This window comes from Argentina silus (assembly GCF_951799395.1).
Source record: "Argentina silus genome assembly, chromosome: 5".
Classification (NCBI taxonomy): Eukaryota; Metazoa; Chordata; class Actinopteri; order Argentiniformes; family Argentinidae; genus Argentina; species Argentina silus.
The window spans coordinates 14631115-14651667 of NC_139659.1; the positions used below are offsets into that span (position 1 = coordinate 14631115).

General features: G+C 44.4%; 1 protein-coding gene across 1 annotated transcript in view; it reads right to left on the reverse strand.

Annotated features, from left to right (window-relative positions):
• Nucleotides 1-10238: 10238 nt before the first annotated feature.
• Nucleotides 10239-20553, reverse strand: part of dcc (DCC netrin 1 receptor) — a gene marked incomplete at its 5' end in the record, with an annotated part of 175055 nt that continues 164740 nt past the window's right edge. Inside the window, 3 exon segments of the mRNA XM_083669802.1 lie at nucleotides 10239-10375; nucleotides 14244-14383; nucleotides 18655-18891. Of these exon segments, the coding sequence (XP_083525928.1) occupies nucleotides 10286-10375; nucleotides 14244-14383; nucleotides 18655-18891 (467 nt within the window). The 3' untranslated portion in view covers nucleotides 10239-10285.

Consider the following 20553-nt stretch of genomic DNA (forward strand, 5'->3'; position numbering starts at 1 on the left):
GAGCTAATCAACAAAGTTTGTTAAATTGAATTTGTGTGTGTGTATGTGTGTGTGTGTGTGTGTGTGTGTGTGTGTGTGTGTGTGTGTGTGTGTGTGTGTGTGTGTGTGTGTGTGTGTGTTTTGGTCATTTCGGGCTACGGGGCCTGTGTGTATGTGAGAAATGTCTGTGTAACCATCCAAATGCTTAGAGGGCCCAGAAAGACTCACCCAGGGCTACAATTGATCTTCGGCCCACTGTGTCTCTTCTCTGTCCATGAGTGGCTGGTTTTAACGAGACACACACACACACACACACACACACACACACACACACACACACACACACACACACACACACACACACACACTCACCCACACTCACACACACACACACACACACACACACACACACACACACACACACACACACAGCCTGCCTCTATACTCATCATCCTCTTTGCCATTGTGAGGTTTTCATAGAACAAGACAAACGTCACTGTTGGGAAATAATACTCTGGCTAATCTGATGTTGGCAGACTGCGACTTGTCACACAAGAGCTGGACAACAGGTCAACAATCGCCTAAAATCGTTTGATTTCTCTAACAAGCCACCAGCTGAAATATGTTTGCTCAGAGAGTCCTCTGTTCACCGCTTCATCGCCCGCTCATAAAGGAAAACAACAGCATGTGCAGACGATGTTAGCTATGCCCTGTGAAACATTAAAAGGCCAAATATCAGGAATTCTCTTTGTTGTGTTCACTCATGGGTGATTATACAGCGTATAATAGAGCAACTATTCTCCTTCACTAACCCTTTAATGTTGCATTCCCATTGTCTTTCATGTAGATAGAAGTGTAAAGATACTGGTTGATACTGGTTCCCTGCTACGTGTCTACCCATGTTGGTCCATATCACAGTTTGATGTTCTGATCAGTGGAGGCTGGTGGAGGCGGAAATCAGAGGATGGGCTCATTGTCATGCATGGAATGGAATGAGGATGTTTGATACCATTCCTCATTGCATCACAATGAGCCCGTCCTCTGTTTTCTACCTCCAACAACCTCCCCTGCTGTAGATCACCATCATTAAGCCCCTACTGCACCGAGCATTGCGCTTTACCATACTATACTGTACAACAGTCGCAGGCGTGTGAGGGGTTGGCTTGGCTAAACTGCACACAGCTGGCTATATCCATCATCCATACGCACCACTGACCTCTGTGTCAATGCTAAGCTAAAGGCTAAGTGGTGTGCCATGCAACCCAACTCCACACGTCTTTGATGAAAGGCTCAAAGGGTCAAATTCTGACCACGTCACGATGTCCATGAATCAGCAGTACTTGTGTATTGATCCCGGTAACAACTGTAAAGGGTTGTTTTTGATGCTTCTTAGCCACATGCAGTTTCCTCTGTATCCCCAGTGTCCTGCAAGTCAGGGGAGGCTGGCGGGGGTAGAAATCTGAGGTACTTTGTATTGCAATATATAATATATAATTGTTATATAATACATGTATATTTGCATTGTAATGCATGGAATGGAATGAGGAATGGTATCAAACACACACGGAGCAGGACAGAGCAGGACAGACAGGGGGCCCAGAGGACTGGGGTTGACTGTCTCTGCTTTTGATCTATTTCAGCAGAGATTAGGGTAAGGTGAGGCAATGCATCTAAACAGCACTTTGCTGTAACAGTGGCGCTGTTAATCGCCTCTAAATAATCTACTCCACTCTTTTGGGGGTACTAACTGCTTAAGTACCCACACTAACTGGAGGTTTTAGAATCCCATATCATCAATGTGTGGTGAAGTAGTATCAAGGGTGCTTTCAGCCAAATCCCAGTAATGATTTAGGTGATGTATATTGTGCTGCCCTCTTTCATTCTGGCCACTGGGGGAGTTTGGTATCTTCATATTGTTTAACATTTATTTAGTTGGAAACACAGAACAGGTGAGAAGGAGCACAGGGCAGAGTGGGCAGGCTTGAGAATCAAACCCAGGACCTTGGGGGGAGCATACATGTGTGCCAGGGGAGGCTGGTGGAGGTAGAAATCAGAGGATGAGCTCATTGTAATGCATGGAATGGAATGAGGAATGGTATCAAACACCCCTGACGTGTGCTAATGTCCAGTGTGCTACCACTGAGCCACGACCCTGTCACTGCTTGGTGTAGTTCTAAACAGCATACACTACTGTACTTCCAAGGGCCTCCAGTACACTTTGCTGTATCCATCTCATGGATGATACTGTAGTAGATGAGGTCTATGTACGATGTTTATTTACCTACTGCATCAGTTCACTGCCATTATAGAAGATTATTGTAATTTGTTGGTGAGGTAAAATAGGATGATACAGTACCTTGTGGCAAATGCAATTGCACCGGGGATGTAGAAATACAATACATTGTTTTCCAGCACAATTATTTTAATCTATTTGATCCATTCCTGGACTTTTAATGTTAGCGGATTAAAACCTTTTAAAGAAACATACAAAATGTGCTCTTATATCTGTGTGTAATTGGCTAGCATGGTATGTTTTGATTTGCATGCTGGAGGTTGAGGTTGAGCTGAGAAGCCTGAAGCAAGAGAACAGCAGAGGTGTGCACAAATGCTGCTTTGAACTACCGCTGGCGTGGGGGCGAGCCTGCCGGCGCCCCATTGGCTGCCGGGACAGTGGTGGTTGAGGAGTAGCTGGCTCGCTACCGGCTACAGAGACCAGACTGAGCTGTTTAACGGCTCTGGACCACTGACCAAGGCTCCTGAGACTTTCCCCTGGCTATGACCGTGATGCTCCCTACCTCCCGCCCTCCTCACAAGAACATTTATCACTTGATTTGTTAATTGATTAATTGGTTTATTTATTTAGGTGTGGACTGCACACTGCAATTCAGCTCCTAGTTGCCCATGTTGTACACCATGACAATAGATAATATAATAAACCCTGATATATAACACTGTAATGACTCCAAAAACATCATGATTTGGACCTGATTGACTTTTATGACTTACATGTTATTACATCTTAGTTACATAGTAATGGAGTTTAGCAGTGTGGGCAAGGTTTTCCATCAAACCACATTAAAGGCAGACTCTGCGATATGGCATGTCATGCCCATATCACAGCCACCACAGGAAGTTAAGTGGCATGTTATGTAACTGACCCTTTGGCTGAAGCTGGGTATGTCTACTTCGGGCAGGAGCTGTAGCAAAAATAACTGCCCCATCAAAGGCCCTTGTAACACAGTGGCAGCTACACAAAACCAATCATATCTCATTCTCTAGTCTCAGAGGCACAGAGCATTGACAGTCTACAGGCTTGCTTTTTGAGATGTATATTCACCAAGGCTTTGATCAGTTTTAAAGACAGTCCATATAACATGTTGCCATCTGCATAGCCACTGAACCTACTGCATAGAAAGTCATCTTGTTGAACACAGATCACCTGATGTACCACAGTATTGGACTCTCAGGTCCCTCGTTTGTGAAGACAGGATCAATAATGGGATTTAAGCGATTTGGGCTTGAATAAGAATGGAATTATATCCAGGCAAATAGGCTTATTGGTTAAGTCTGGGTTCAGAACTCATGAGCACATTCATGATATGGCATAGCAAACGCACACACACGCACGTGAACAAACACGCATGCATGCACATGCGCAAAAATACACACGTTTTTCTTTTCATCTTTGCTTGGCTTTGAAGGACAGATGACTGTTTGGTGTGAAAATACCTGCTTATTCACAAAAGATAAACTCAGAGTGTTCTAGCTAATGTTTCTGTTATGAAAATACTGTCTCGTCAACAACAGAGCCTGTGCTTTCTCTTTGAATTTCTGAAATATATTTTCACTCATTATTCATAATTGGGAGGGTATTATGGTTGATCATGCACATAAGCAGCTTACTTAAGATTACAAAGAGCTTAAAGTGTTAGTTTGTGTTGTTATAACTACAGTAATCACATTGTAATTACAATGATTTGCATGAAGCACAATGTTAACTGTTAAAATGTGTGCCCATCTTACTTCATTCTGAGCAAGAACCAATGTGCCTTTGAGGTAATATACACATTGTAAGGTTATTTCAGAGGGCAGCCAACCACCTTTAAAATGCGTACCAGCTGCAAAGCTCACTGCCGGTTAAAAGGTGCAATCCACAATCACAATTCTGGAAAAACATATGAACCCAGGGGGGGGCTTAGGGGGCAAGTGTACAGGGCTCTGATTGGCTTAAATGGAACTTGATTTCATTTGTGTGCGTATTTTTGTTTGAACACCAACTGTGTGTGGATTTCACCCTGTGACCATTGGGGACAAAATAATCCCGCAGATTGCGCCTTTAAGCAACTCCTGTTCTTTTACTATCCAGCCGCGGTTCTGTCTGTTCTCAGTCAGTCAGTCAGACACAACCTGTGGGCTGATGGAGGATGAAAGACAAACAGAAGGCGTTCTTATGAGCCTCTCTCCTCCCTGTACCCCACCAGTGGAGCGGCTGTCACGGCATATGTTCTCCTCTGCTGTCATTAATCAGCCCAGTTTGTCAGACATATGCCTTCATCACTCACTTACTGTATCAAGAGGCAGGCTGCACCTCATCGCTTCCACTGGCTGTGCTTCATACCGATCCATTTTATGTACAGTACTGCACCATCGCCGAGGACAACAATCCCTTTAATGGCGTGTTTCTCACAAAGTGTTAACCTAGCAACCATTTCATACATGATGCGTGCCGTCGTGTAAATACTTCTCATTAAAGTCTGCTCCTTGGTTGGCAAGACACTAACTGTGAATTTCCATTTATTCTCATCTGAGATTGTTGTTGTTACAGACAGGTCTACTGACTCTACTTACTGTATCTGAGACATATGGGGGTTAGTGTTACAGTGGTGTTAAAGGGATTAAAGTTTGATAAACACAAAGAAATAAAGAAAACATTTGAAAGCAACCAAATGATGGATCTATGCTGTACATTTGGAATGATAGGAACAGGTGAAATTACCACAGCTCTAGGAACAGGTGAAATTACCACAGCTCTAGGAACAGGTGAAATTACCACAGCACTAGGAACAGGTGAAATTACCACAGCGCTGGGACGCTGTCTCGTCTGGTCAAAATCTGAGGTGCAAAACCTTGAAGTTTTGATGTGTTGTACATCATGCCTCTAGATCCCACATTTATATTAGTTATTCTGAAACTACACAATCCAATGGGTTGTTTTTGATTCAGCCTTGAGCTGAAGATTCTACAGTACAAACGCATAACAGGTTTTCAGATGTTCCATGAACAATGCTCTTTTATTTCTTGTATTTTTTGCCAAGCACTCAAGTCACAGAACGACATCATTAAAGTATCATCTCCTTACTCACCATGGCAGAAGATGAGCTGAGCTACACAAGAGAAAGATTCTCCTCTTCCCATACAGCTAATGAACATGAATTCATAAACATCCCACAACACATTATTCCCTTGGTTTCTCTCTGCGACTAATGATGTGTGTGTGTGCGCGTTAAACAGACTAGCTGGAAGGTGACACTATCATGAGCAACCAGTACTACATCTTGATATTCATGAACATGCACAGGTCATGGCACTGTTAGAGGAGGTTATACAGGGCCAGGTCACCTGACCTGGCAGGTTATAAAGGGGGTTCACCTGACCTGACAGGTTATATAAGGGGGAACTATCTATGAATAAATCACACGCCATAGACAAGACGTTTTTGACAACACGTCTATGGTCACAAGTGCAAAAAAACACAAAAATGAATGAAACAGCTATAAATTCAATGTCGGAGACTGGTTCAAGATATTGTTTTATGACAGTATTATTTGGTTTAGTTGTGGAATTCACATTTGACTAAGACTTGGAGTTACCGTTTATAATTCTGTAACACAGTAGATCACATGCAGTATGTATCAACGCTATCTTTAACATTTTATAATCATGTCTTGCTTGCTCTACTAATCAATTGTCACTGCCCTCAATCATCATGGCAGCTAACATACGGAAGTTGACACCTTGTTTCCGAGATGGCTTGCTTGAGAAGCTTCTCAGTCAGTCTTTATCAACCCTCAAAAGAGATGACATATGACAAATGGCATTTTGTATCAAAACTTTATTTATCAAACAAAAAGAATGCACCATTGAAATAACATTTCTATAAAAAAGGAACATTGGACTGCTCTACAGTGCATTACAAAACCAGCAATTGTATACAACGTTGTGGGTAGAAACAGCCAGAAGATTTTCTTACTTTTTAAGGTATGCAACGTCTTTCCCCCTCACTCAAAATGAACTAAATGTACACTTTAATATTGCAATCACTAATCTAATTTGGTTAACAATTCTAAAATTTGACAATTTTAAGGATGGACTCAAAATACATATACTTAGGACTCCTTCCCCAATATTTCACCTGACCTAACTGTAATCTGAGAGTTTAGTCAGTAAAAAGAGAGACTGGCCCTTGGTTGGATGTCCACTGTTCTACTGAATGACTATATAAGAGTTAGGACTGTAATATCCCTGTCACTTCGTTCTTTACCTATCACCCAATTCCTCAGGGGTTAGCAAAAACGTCCTGCTTGACGACCAATGACTCTCTAAGGAATGTTTTCTTCGCCAGACAAACCACAGAACCATAGCCTATAATCCATAATGGGCACTGGTCCACATTGTGGGCTGTGGGGTGTGGGTCTACCATCCTTGTAATGGCACACTGATAGGTCATTAGGTAAACCCAATATCCCATTATCTCACACATCAGCTCATCAGCACATTTGGCAGGCTCAAAGTCACCTTGGATCATCCAATGGTGAAATGCTCCGACTCTCCCTCCAGAGCAAGCACTTCTCCTGTCTTTAAAAAGGCTCAGGGCTAAGCTCTCCAAAACTCTAGTCTTGCCTCACTTGCCTCAGGAAATATTAGGCCCTTTTTGAATTCAGAAATGCTTCCTTCCTTGAGGTAATCACTGACCTGATGTAACTGGATTAGTGAAAGAAATGTGGTGGAACCCGTTCTTACGTGAGCGATTACTCCAAGGAAGGTAGGAATTTTACTTTTAAGTACTGTATTCAGGGATCTAGTATTTGTGACCATACAGGCAGATTTTTGTTGGGGGGAACAAGATGACTGGTAAATATGGTTGAGTCAATCAAGTGCTGTGTGGATGTGGATCAGTCCTGTCAACAGTCACAGTTGCAGTTATATTGACATGACAATGACCTTCATTTCAGTCCCCATCGGTTGAGATGCCCAACCCTCTGCCACTTCAGGGACTTGCGTCTCCTTTCACATTCAGGATTCACATCCAGTCCGATGCACATGCACTACTGCTGACAGGGTTGTGTGTGCAAGATTCAGCACAAATACACCATTTAGTTCTGGGTGGAAAGAGACGTTTGTCAGGGCCTCCCCAAACGAAGCATTATAGTAAGTCATGTGTAAGGGGGGTAAATACACTGCGCCATCATAGTTCACTATTTCAGGTTGGAGACACTATTGGTCATTTTTGGCCAAATATAATTGAAATGAAGAAACTAAAAGTGAGCAATATGTGTGAGCCATATGCTCGCGCTACGGCAAAGACCTGTCTGTTTTGGGGCATAATGGACGCATGGTTGTGTGGTACAGTACGTAATTTGGCAACTAAACGACTCAATGGTATTATGTAGAAAACAGTGCCTGTATCAAAACAGTACCCTGGGATTGTGGATAATTATCATATTTGCACTGAGAGGAAGTGCTATCCTGAAGTGGCTGATGGGAAGTCAACAGAAAGAGGGCATTGTGGGTCGGAACGGGACAGGGCACCTTTCAAACGGTATCAAGAACAAGACTCAAATGGGTTCTCCAATTTGTCTTTTTTCTAAACTAAACTAAACATTTTTCCAGAATGATCACATTGTCTTCATCATAAATAATAGTTTATAAAGGAGGAGCACTCTAAATAATATATTAAATTTCATCATAAAAAGTACCCCAAATCCCCACCCTCCCCTCCCCTCCCCCTGCACCCAACCCCACAGTCAATCTGTTAACTAGCAAGTTTGTCCTTCAATTGCTCTATGGAACTGTACAATAAAAAAACAGCATATTTTCATGTTGTGTTGCTGCAGCCATCCTTACTCCATGGTAAAATACACATGTACAGCATACAAGAAAATATAGAGCCACGCCTGCTCGTCCTCTTGGGGAGAAAGTCTTGACAGAACATTGTGAGCTCATCTGTACCCTGCGTTAAGGGCTAGGCAAGAGACAAAAGCACATTTTACGTTTTCACACAGATCTCCGTACAAATAAAGAGATCGAAGAGGAAAAAAACGAAACAAAGAACAACTGAAAAGCATAGGCACATAAAACGTCTTGATTTTTCTCAACAAAAAGAATCTTAAGGGCAAAGGGACCAAACAAAAGAACAGTTATATCAAAGCAAAATGGTGTCACAAGAGCACACTTGACGGTTTGTGAAGGAGGAAATAAAGAGATTGTGTTAACAACAAGATGATGAGTGTGATCTCTGACTCTGACTGGGAGGTGTGTCATCTCTCTTCCCTCTCTGCCTTCATGAATGTTTTCACTGACAGAGACATCAACACGGTAGTTGGTGTAGACGGTATTTCCTGGTGTTATCTCGGAGCGTGAGTCGGAATCCTAATATTTGTAACAGTATAATGAATTCCACTGCTGTGTCCTCATGCTCTCTGTTCATACACCTTCTGAATGACAATGCTGCATCCTCCCTTTTCCTCTTTCTGAACTTCCTTATCCATATTCACAGGGAAATAAAGGCTTGTAAATTATAACGAAGCACAGCGACCGGGGTTACTGAGTCAAATATGAGGATATTGATGTCCTATTTTTATTACGGATTAATTTATCACAATTGTTTTGGGGTGCCTTGCATTGTTTAAAGGCTTAAGGTTATGTATTCTCAGTGATGCATAGCAGGCATTGCTGCCCATAATGTAAAACAAGATTACAAGCCAGAAGGGTGTTATAAATTGGTTTAAAAATAGTTGCACAGCTTTGACAGAACTGCTGATGTAAAAATATACTATATGGAATATGCATTGTTTTCATATAAAAATGGCCCCCTGCTCTGAATGAAAAACAAATCTGGATCTTGAATCCCCTCCCCACAGTTGACCTTCCAAAACTGAGGTACATGTGTTTGTCTCACGAAAACCGTAACTGTGGAAAAGGTCATCATCATCATCATCATCATCACTATTGTCATCACCATTATTGTCATCACCACTAACATCATTATCATCATCACCGCCATCAATATCACCATAATCAAATAATACAAGAGATCTCTTAGGCTTCAATGCATGTTATGCTTCATGTAGTGATGGTGAATGAATATAACAAGTATGAGCTGTCAACACACTGGTCTGAACAGGACAAAAACAATGAATTGCCCAGGGTGCATCTCCCCATACAAAAAGCCTCTCAAGCCCTGCAACACCAGTTGACCATTGTTTCACAGTATGTTTCGGGACCACACTTGCAGGACTGGAACAATAAAGTTGGATATAAGTTTGTTTTTCGTAACTTCAAAGGTAACATTTTGGCAATACCAACAACGGGTGTCCTCAGTTGTGTCGAGGGTAGTAGTAGCAGGCGACCAGGGTAGAGGTTTGGTTGAGCAGCAACAGAGATGGACTGGAACTTGGAGATTTGGAGAGAACGGTTGCATTGTGGTCCTGTAGAGTCATTGAAGCGATCCAGTACTGACCCATTTATGTCCCATGGTCAGTACCAGTCAGTACCGGTCAGTAGGGTCACTGTGGTCACTTCAGGATAAAAGGAGAAGGAGAGCTGTGGTTGGTTACTGTGAGTCCCCTCTCACTTACAACACCAGGAAACGTGGATCCAGAGAAACTTTGGTGGTTCGGAGATCGCTAGATACTGGTCTATGGTCCAGTAAGGTTCAGTCTCAACACTTGTCCCTTCAAACCAAAAATACTACTGCACAAGAGCACAAAAAAACAGAACAATCATGAAAAAAAAAAAAAACAAGGAATGGTTTGAAAAGGAACAATGTGGAAATATGGACATAAAGGAATTTCTTCATCTTTTGGGTTGTCCTTCCTCTCCTTTTCAGGTCCTGTGGTGTCTTATTTTTTTGGTGGGGGGGGGGGGGGGTGGCGGGGGTTTGAGGAGTGTCTGCCCCCCCCCCCCCCCCTCCCCACCCCCCCTCCCCCCTCTCTTATCTCTGTGCCCCTTCCATCCTGGAGTTCTGCTATGCTGCTACTATGCTGCTGCTATGCTGCTGCGGGTGGGCCTGCCAGGCCTGGCGGTATTAAAAGGCTGAGCCGGTGATGGCGTTGAGCTGCTTCATGAGTCCCTCCAGGCTAGCCATTTGTTCACTCAAGTCATCCTGTTCGTAAACCTGAAAGACAAAAAGCGAAAGAAAAGGCCCCATGAATCACAGACCTCTCTGCCCGCCCACTGTGAGGTATGACTGGGATAAATAACCTGGGTAACACCTGTCAACAAAACAGGATACCTTGGAAATGAAGTGGTTTCTTCGATTTCACAAACAACCACAAGGCGAAGGCTAAAAAGTAAATGGTATCTGATTTGCAAACTGCTGTAAAACCTTAAATTATAGTGTTTTTATTACTGAGCAATTATTTTGAAGTATCTGTACAGTTTAATAGTGTAGGTGCAGTGTGCTACAGCAATAACCCTTGCCCTTACAGGCGAATCCCTTTTTAGTTCCATCAATTCCAGAAGTAAATTGAATTCTAATTTGGTAATTGGCATTCATTTTCAATGACTTTTCAATACATTGAGTATCTGTATATACACTGTATGTTCCAATAGTCAGCAACTCAACCGTGTGTGTTCTTTACATTGAAAATAAAAAGCTTGGGAATTTGGAAATTGGAATTCGAGCTTCAAAACACTTCCTGAATTGTTGGAACTGAAAAGGGAATTTGGCCCAATCCTGGTGCTGTCACTACACTACTTCTGAAACCGTTTTGGGACAACAGTTTCCACTCCTTGGGCAAACTTATGACCCCACAAGTGCTTCTGTTTGTAGCCGACCTTTTCATTGCTCAATGTAAATGTTCATTGTTTTCCCAGTAAACAACATCGATGTCACAGTGCTGTTATTAGCCCTCTATAGATGTCACAGTGCTGTTATTAGCCCTCTATAGATGTCACAGTGTTGTTATTAGCCCTCTATAGATGTCACAGTGTTGTTATTAGCCCTCTATAGATGTCACAGTGTTGTTATTAGCCCTCTATAGATGTCACAGTGCTGTTATTAGCCCTCTATAGATGTCACAGTGCTGTTATTAGCCCTCTATAGATGTCACAGTGTTGTTATTAGCCCTCTATAGACGTCACAGTGCTGTTATTAGCCCTCTATAGATGTCACAGTGCTGTTATTAGCCCTCTGTAGATGTCACAGTGCTGTTATTAGCCCTCTGTAGATGTCACAGTGCTGTTATTAGCCCTCTGTAGATGTCTCAGTGCTGTTATTAGCCCTCTATAGATGTCACAGTGCTGTTATTAGCCCTCTGTAGATGTCTCAGTGCTGTTATTAGCCCTCTATAGACGTCACAGTGCTGTTATTAGCCCTCTATAGATGTCACAGTGCTGTTATTAGCCCTCTATAGACGTCACAGTTCATGACAGTCCATGACACTTTGTATTTAGCCACTTTGCTCACACACAAACACATACACACATGCGCGCACTCACACACACACACACACACACACACACACACACAAACACATACACACACGCACATACTCACACACGCGCGCACTCACACACACACACACACACACACACATATGCATGCACGCACGCACGCACGCACGCACGCACGCACGCACGCACCCCCTCCCCCATCCCCCATCCCCAGCTATGACCTCCAGGGAAATCAGTTAAAATGCAAACTGGTAGTGCTCAAAATCCAATGGGACTGCCCATCAACTTTGTAAATGCTTGTTAAAAGATCTATGTCCATTGCCCTTGTGCAATAGATTCCAGGATCAATTGTTGCTACTGTTGTGAGCCTGACCATACTGTGGCTACCATGAGCATAATGAAAACTCTTTACAAAAGAGAGAATACTAATGGTTAAGCTGCAATTGGGATTTGTTTCATTTAAACGCTTGAACATCACAAAAAGTTACATAAAAGTGCATGGTTTACCATGCTTTATAACGTTAAACAGACATCTGAAGCCTTGCAAAATAAGGCCAGGGACTGGTAATAAACCTACCCTATTAAAGCTGTGAACATTCAGCTCACTGATATGAAACGGTTTATTCGGGCTTTGCCAAATAAGCTTGTGAAGTAGTGGTCTTCTGTCCGTTCCTGTCTCACATGTATTACAGCTTTTTGGAGGCAATATAGGGCTAATGTTCTATTCTCTCTATTCAACTGCAGTGAGGGTTGGTCCGCCCTGATGAATGAGGAAAACACATGCACACACGAGCAAGAATGCACGCACACACGCACGCCCGTACACCCGCCCGCACGGCCGCACACGCACACACACACACACACATACACGCACACACACACACAACACTCCAAAAGTGTGTGAAAGAGAGGGAGAAGAGATGAGCATATGAAGTGGGCTGATCGATGGCAGCCAATTTATTTGGAGAGACTCCTACCGACTTCATGGCTGATGAGGAAAGGCCAGATCAATTACAAAGATATGTGAGATGGATAGAAGGATCGCTGACCTTTGCGCCGGCAATCTCACCCCCCGCCCCCCCACCCCCCACCCTCCCTACCCCCGTCCCTCCCTCCTTTTACCTTCTCTTGCTTTTCTTGTTACTGCTGCAGCTCCTCTGAGGTGTGGTGATGCCTAATGCTGCCTCTCTGCTGACAGCTAACGTCTATTCCCGCCCTGTGTTATTTCTATTGAGATATATTTATATTTAATGCCGCTTCTTCTGCGCTGCCAAATCGCTTGAGCTGTCCTGCGAAACCGCAAGTGCGCTGTCTTACATTTCCACGCTTCCTCAGCGCCACTTTGTTCATGTTCCCTTTTCATCAGGCAAGACAGACATCACCCTTGCCAGCATAAATAATGAATTCTGTGATATTTCAAATCTTTCATGAGGAGGAAAGGCCGGAGAAAATGGCAAGCGTTATGTAAATAAGGTGTGTGTGTGTGTGTGTGTGTGTGTGTGTTTGTGCATGTGCGTGCGCTTGCGTGTGCGTGTTTATGTGTGTGTGTGTGTGTGTGTGTGTGTGTGCATTTGTCTGTTTCTGTGTGCGGACATGCCCATTCAAATCAACATTCCATGGTGGGTGTACTGGCGGCCATTTTTTGGTGTACCTTCTGGAAGTTTTAGCGAACATCTTTCTACACTATGAAGGCCGTACATCACAAATCTGCAGAATGTGGAGACGAATATCTCCAGTTATGCTTACATTCTGCAGTTTGTGACATTTCTAATGTATTAACAACCATTTGAATGTTCAGTTGCTATGGTGCAGCCTGAATTTTCAGCTTCTCTCTGTGTTCTACACATGCCATAACAATGATTACCATGGCAATTATGGATTACAATTCCATGTCAGCCATCTTTTAGGTGTACCAGTCAAATTGCCACGGTCTGAGGGACCGTGTCTGTTCCACTCATTCTATTTTTACGTCCACTAAGTTCTATTCAGTGAACTCAGCCAGGGTTAATTACCGTGACAGCTACTGTATGGTAATTACGGCCAGTGAGATCTAACATCCTGCAACTCTCTAACATGCTCAAGATAATTACATCCTGAGCAACAATTAGAGATTCAGGTGCTAAAACACAGACCTCTCTGGACAGAACCTCTTTCTAACACCTTTCCTCGTCCTGCTAGCTCCTTCAGATAAAAGGAGCAGCCATTAGAACAGATGCCTAGCTCACCCAGTAGGAGATACGGCCAGGAAGCAAAGTGCTAATATATGTACAGTAGGTTGGTAATGGAAGATAATAGAGGTCTCTTCTAGGTCTCTTCTATCCGCAGACTAACCAACGGAGAAAAGGCCTCATACACTGTCTGAACAAAGCCACATGTCAGGACAATTATATTACTCATAATTAACCACCAAAACAAGCTTTCAGTGTATCAAGAGGAATGAGTGTGTGTGTGTGTGTGTGTGTGTGTGTGTGTGTGTGTGTGTGTGTGTGTGTGTGTGTGTGTGTGTGTGTGTGTTTGAGTGTGTGTGTGTGTGTGTGTTTGAGTGTGTGTGCGTGTGTGTGTGTGTGTGCGTATGAAGGTAGACTTACATTGGCTGAGTCCTCTGGCTGTTTTTGTCCCTCCTCAGCCACCTCGGGGGCGGTTGGCACGGAGACGGGCAGTAGGGGTGATCTAGCCTTCCCAGCCTGCCCAAGAGACGCTGTTTTTACAGCCTTGGGGAGGCTGGCACCTGGCAACACAACAACAACAACAGTCCGTCAGTGACGTGACCCTCTGTCACACATACACGGACACACGGACACACACACGCACCGGCTCACGCCCAAGCCCATGCCCATGCCCGCGCCCGCACCAGCACCCGCACCCGCGCCCACGCACAGGGTCATGCCCACGCCCACACCCGCACGCACACGCACACAGACACACACACACACACACACACACACACCATTAAGTCCAGTAATGATAATCAATAAACAGACATCAATCCACCAACACTGAACAACAGCAAAACATTTCGATTGTCTTTCTCAGGTACAGGTAAGCTACGTCCAAAGATTTTAGGCTTCGTCTACGAGGCAACAGGTGGTGCTGTGCTGATGACTCTAGTGTGTGAGTGAGGGAGGGAGGGAGGGAGGGAGGGAGGGAGGGAGGAAATAGAGTAGAGGTATTTGACGGACAGCAGGGACAGCAAAGATCTGTGTGGACTCAATAACCACCATTTTCTTCTTGTATCTCCTCCCCTCATCTTAATTAGCTACCTGGGCGGTGTATTTTCTGCATAGTTTAACACTGGCATACTGACGCCACCTGCCTGGAGGCCCGGGGGGGGGGGAAACGAACCAAGCTAATCAGAAGCTAAACAAAACCGACACCCCTTTAGCGCAGTTTGTGCTAACGGCTAACTCTGTAACTGTAGCTCCTAAATATGTTCTTGGAAACACTTTATTTTCAACTGCGTGTCATAACAGTGTAATAACACAGTCATAAACTTGGCATAACAACTGTCAAAGGCCGTCATGATACTCACTGAACGTCAAATAACAAGACAGTGTGGTGTACGTAATGCCCTAACAAAGTGTTATCCATGATCCAATACGGTGTCAGGCGATCTGGCAACCTTTCACACGGGTCTCGCCCTCCGCTTTGTGTGGGAGGTGAGAGGCAATATCTGCAGCCAGCATGACGTCCATCCCACAATGCTCAGTGTGACACTCGGGCCCAGCTTAATTATGCTCTCAGTGCCCACTGTTTGCCTCTCGGTGAACACCACTAGAGCACGCCGGCCCACTCCGTCACAATTCACAGATGATTAGCCATAATGAGGCGGTGCCATGGTGACGGTGGTGTGAGGCTGAAAGGTGCCCACTGCCCACTGCCCGCTTCCATTGGCTCTACCTCCACTTCAATCAGTGGGCATTGTCCCCGTGAAGGCCTGCAGGGCAGGGTTAGAGGCACCAGCCATAGGTAGAGGCCAGCTGGACTCACAGCTGAACCAGTCATACAGTATGGTGATTTTTGTGCATCAAGAAAGCATGTGCAAGTTTCACTGGATTCAACACATTTGTTTTTGCCGTGCAAGACAAATCATGTTTAGTTTTTTTGTGTGTGTTATCCTAGCAACCAGTTACAGTATCTGCAATTGATTTGATTGACGCTGTGGACTAGATGAGTCAAAATCAATCAGCAGAAGGATAAGTTGAAACGTTGCCTCCTGTTTCAGGCCCAGGGAAGATAAAGATTGCATGTCATGGCAGATGTTTCCTGTTCGATAAAAACTTTATTAACAGACTGTTAATACCAGCAGAAGTACTAACTATAGTGTATAAGCTGCCACTCAGCGTTTCAATCAAACGTTTCCAAGCTCCCTAGTGAGTTATTGAGTGAAAAATGATCTGACAATCAAAACCGAGCCTCTAACCAACCCTCCAGTGGCACACATGTATTTCCACTCACTCTCAATAGTTGGAAGCCAACTTCAGTGCTCTGGCCTGTTTCTGCCTCCACCAGCCTCCTCTGCTGTACATTAATGTTAGGCCTATACCCACGACCTCTTCATCCCAGTGCCAAAGACCACATGTCTAGGGGGATGCTTTTACCACTCCAGCACTCGATCCACCAAGTTATTTTCTGGGGTTTTTGTTTCACCTCTTTTAATCAATAAACATCAATTCTCTACATGTGCGTCCCCGAAAGACCATAAAAAGAAAATCTCTGTTTTCAGGTCAAGTATAAAAGATACACTTTTGTTGCATTAATACATTTCACAACGCATGCAAAAAGCCCAAGCCCTCAGGCCACGGAGTAAGACAAAATAGTCCGACTTCGAAAGGTAAACATTTTGTGGGCATTCCGAAGCGAGGCGGCTGATATGCCTGGTGGTCTTCAACTGTTTCTCCAGGTAGACGAGAAGCTTGAGAGATTTCCTCCAAAGATGATATTTATTGATTCCACCGGCAAATAGAACAACAACAAATCAAGTGTGAAGTAAATTCGAGAGTCCTCCAGATACGGGAGGAAAGCACTCCTGTGCTATCAGCTGCTCCCAGACCTTTCTACAGTACACAGGCACTATCGTCATAATAGGCAGAAATATTTCTATTATTGTAAATAACCCAAGATGCTTGAGTTTTGTCATGGAGTTCACCAGCTTCATTTTCAATTATTTTTTTGGGGGGGGGGGGAAATCATGTAGAGTCAATAATAACTCGACTCGGTTTTGACACAATTGCTATTTGACGAATCAGTGCCACTGAATTTTTCGGGGTATTTCCTGGAATCATCGGATATTGACTGAAAAAGCAAGGCAGGAAGGTGTCAATGCCATCGTGCTGTACATGTTGTACTCACCACATGTCTTCCAAACCATGTCCTATATATCTCTCCTATATATCTGTCCTATATAGAGAGATATCTCTCTCTCTCTCTATATATATATATATATATATATATATATATATATATATATATATATATATATATATATATATATATATCTATACTGTAAATACAGATGAACAGAGCGACAAAGAGCAGAAAGGCTGACTCAAACATTGTCGGGTCAGGCCCAATGTTCTGCAACGTTTTTTTTTTTACGTCAATCTGCAGTCGAATTCCACCTTGATTGCACCTTTTGTCCCATTCTAGTGAGGAGGTTCAGAGTCTCACCTACAGAGTGAGAGCCTGTGAAGTGAACTCAGGTGGCCTTCTGTCCATCATCCATCATACTCATCATCCTCTCGCACAACAGGAAGGAAATCCAATTAAACAGTTGAAGGAAAACCAATTAAATCATGACTAGCGGGGAGAAACGGTAGCTGGAGCATCTGTCAGAGTCAATGTATATCACTGTGGGAATCCCTGGCTAGGCTAACGTGGTAGCTTCTGGATGGGGCTGGGAGGGGTGGAGATCTAGACAGAGCCCGAGACAGGGAGCTGTACTACTGTAGTACCCTACCCGGCTCAGGGCAGCACAGGTGGGGGGGGGGGGGGGGGGGGAGAGAGAGGCAGAGCCTCCCTGAAGGTGTGTGAGTGCTGCTCAGCCAGCAGCCCCTGTAGCCAGTGTGGATGGGGTTTGAAGGATGTGAAAATCGATGGTAATCTCAGCCACCTGAGCATACAGACATCATAATGGGAAAAAAATGAAAGAAAAAACACCCACCTAACCTCCTACACACACACAGACACACACACACAAGGGCACACCCACCCACCTACACAAAGACTCACACACACACACACACACCTTTTGATTGGTAGAGATCATAGATTTACTTTGACTGCAGAAAGAGCTGTAGGCTGCTAAGAATGGAGTTAGAGGAGAAGTGGCCTCAAACCGGATCAGACTGGTTCTACTCCCTCTGGCCAATGACCAATAGAGCACCCTTACCTTTGAAACCACATAACTGGTGTGTTTACCTGGCTCTGGGCCAGGTCACTTTTATTTCCTCCTTTACTGTACAGTAAATAACATACAATACAATATGTTTCATCTGTACTGCCATCAACAAACTGACGGAGAGAGTGTGAAAAAATGTATTTTCAAAATCGGTAGCTAAAGTAGCTTTATTTATGAGACTCCTATGGAGCTTCCAATACAAACTTGCTATGTTTGTCCCCAGACAGCTTTCTTGTCATGGTATTCTTTGATTATGATGCATTCACTTCACAAGTAAATTACTTGCAACAATACAGCTTGTTTTGCTATAAACATTTGTTTGTTACACATTAGGGATCAGCTACAGCATATAAAATAAGCAGAATAACGAACAGCAGACCAAAACACTTTGCTGTGCTTGATTGCGTTTGCCTGGCACAATGGAACCAATGAAACAGTCTTAACCTCGCCCATCTGGCACTGCAGACGCAAGCAAGCTAACACTCAAGGTATTTGAAAGTATTCCAAAGACTCATCGACCCGGGTGGGATGAACAGACCGATGAACAACCGCCCCCACCCCCCGACCCCCCGACCCCCTGACCGTAGCGGACCACCACTCACTTGAATGTGGCATCATCGGCGTGTAGACCTTGGGGTCGATGGTGCCCATGGGCGGTGGCAGGAGGGGGTTGGCGAAGCTGCGTAGGGGGTGGGTGGGCCTCACACAGGCGGTGGGGATGGTCCGGCTGGGCGCGCCCTCCTCCGTGCCAGCGTGCTCCCCGGGCTGGCTGCTGGCACTGGTGATCAGGGTCTGCTGCTGCTGCTGCGACAGAGGGGTGGCGGTCTCCGTGGCCATCGCTGGCACACACACACACACACACACACACACACACACACACACACACACACACACACACACACACACACACACACACAGATAGACAGACAGGGAGAGAGAAACACAGACACACTGGTCAGAGGACTATAGACACATTTGAAAAACACACACACACACACGCACACACACAGAAAGAACACTATGCAGTATGCTTTCGCTACTGTATGTGACCTACTCCCACACACACGCATCATTAATGCTGACCTCTCATCTCTGAGAACTGTGCTTTGTACTGCAGGCGCCCCCATTCCATAATGTACATGTACATGCCTGTTATACTGTATACTCTTGTCAAATACAGGACTAATCTCATAGTCACAATAACCGAATGCATGGTCTACATACTGTACCTGATTCAGATCTACTTGGTAACATACAGTATGCTGTAGCTACAGTATGCTAAAATGATGGAGATGATTATTATTAAGGTACACAGAAGACGCTTTACAGAGACGTTCCCATAGATGCTCATTATAAGGTATGCCAGAGCTCCAGGCTTGTTAAATGCTCTAATCTACTATGTTGTCCTTGTTTGCATGACACTAATGTCTTGTTTACATTATCAGCGGCACATAATTGGCTTTCGAGCCGTGCTGTCTTTACCATCTGTCCGTCGTATCTGTCCACTGGCCAATAAAAAGGTAGGTCTACTCGAGGTACTTAGCACACAAAAGGCCAAGCATCGCCAAAAGGCTCTGTCTGGACCATTTCATCAGGGTCAAAATAAAGACGTTAAGCGCTGGTTTTCAACAATCATGGCCACCCTTCTCGCTTCGTCCCATGGTTGCTCCTTGTAGCCAAAAGCTATTTCCCTGGCATTGAAAATAACCCAATTCAATCTTGGCTCGGCTGAAGATTCCCCTCTCTCCTCCTCTTAAATTACAGATATAGGTCAACAAGGAATTAGGCAATTACTTCGCCTTGCGGCGGGCTTCAATGTCATTTGTGCGTCATGGCTGTTTTTAACAAAATGAGAGCCGGTGTGGAGAGTGAGAGCAGGGGAGTTAATGAGAAGAAAGTGTACCGCAGACAGGGAGAGAGGACACCCACACCCACACACACACACAAACACACACATAGGCACGCACGCACACACAAACACACATCGGCACGCACGCACACACACACACACACACACACACACACATACAGATGGACTGACAGGGGGAGCGAGTGAGAGAGGAGCACAGACCAGGAGGGAGAGAAACAGATAAGGACAGACTGAGACAGGGAGAAATAGGAGGTTAAGGTATGAAGGAAAGGGAGCGGGAGAGAGAGGGAGAGAGAGAGAGAAAGAGAGAGGGAGAGAGAGAGAGAGAGAGAGAGGAAGAGAGAGGAGGAGAGAGAGAGAAAGAGAGAGAGAGAGAGAGAGGAGGAGAGAGAGAGAGGGAGAGAGAGAGAGAGAGGGAGAGAGAGAGAGAGAGGGATACTCAATATGAGAGGAGGCATGGGGAGAGAAATCGGAGGGGAGAGAGGGGAGAAAAATAGAAAGGCATGTTGAAATGAAAAGAGCTGCAGTTAAGGGCAAGGTGAGAGATGGAGAAGTATAAAGAGAGAGAGGGGGAGAATGTGTGAGAGAGAGAGTTAAAGTGAGAGTGAGAGAGAGAGAGAGAGAGAGTGAA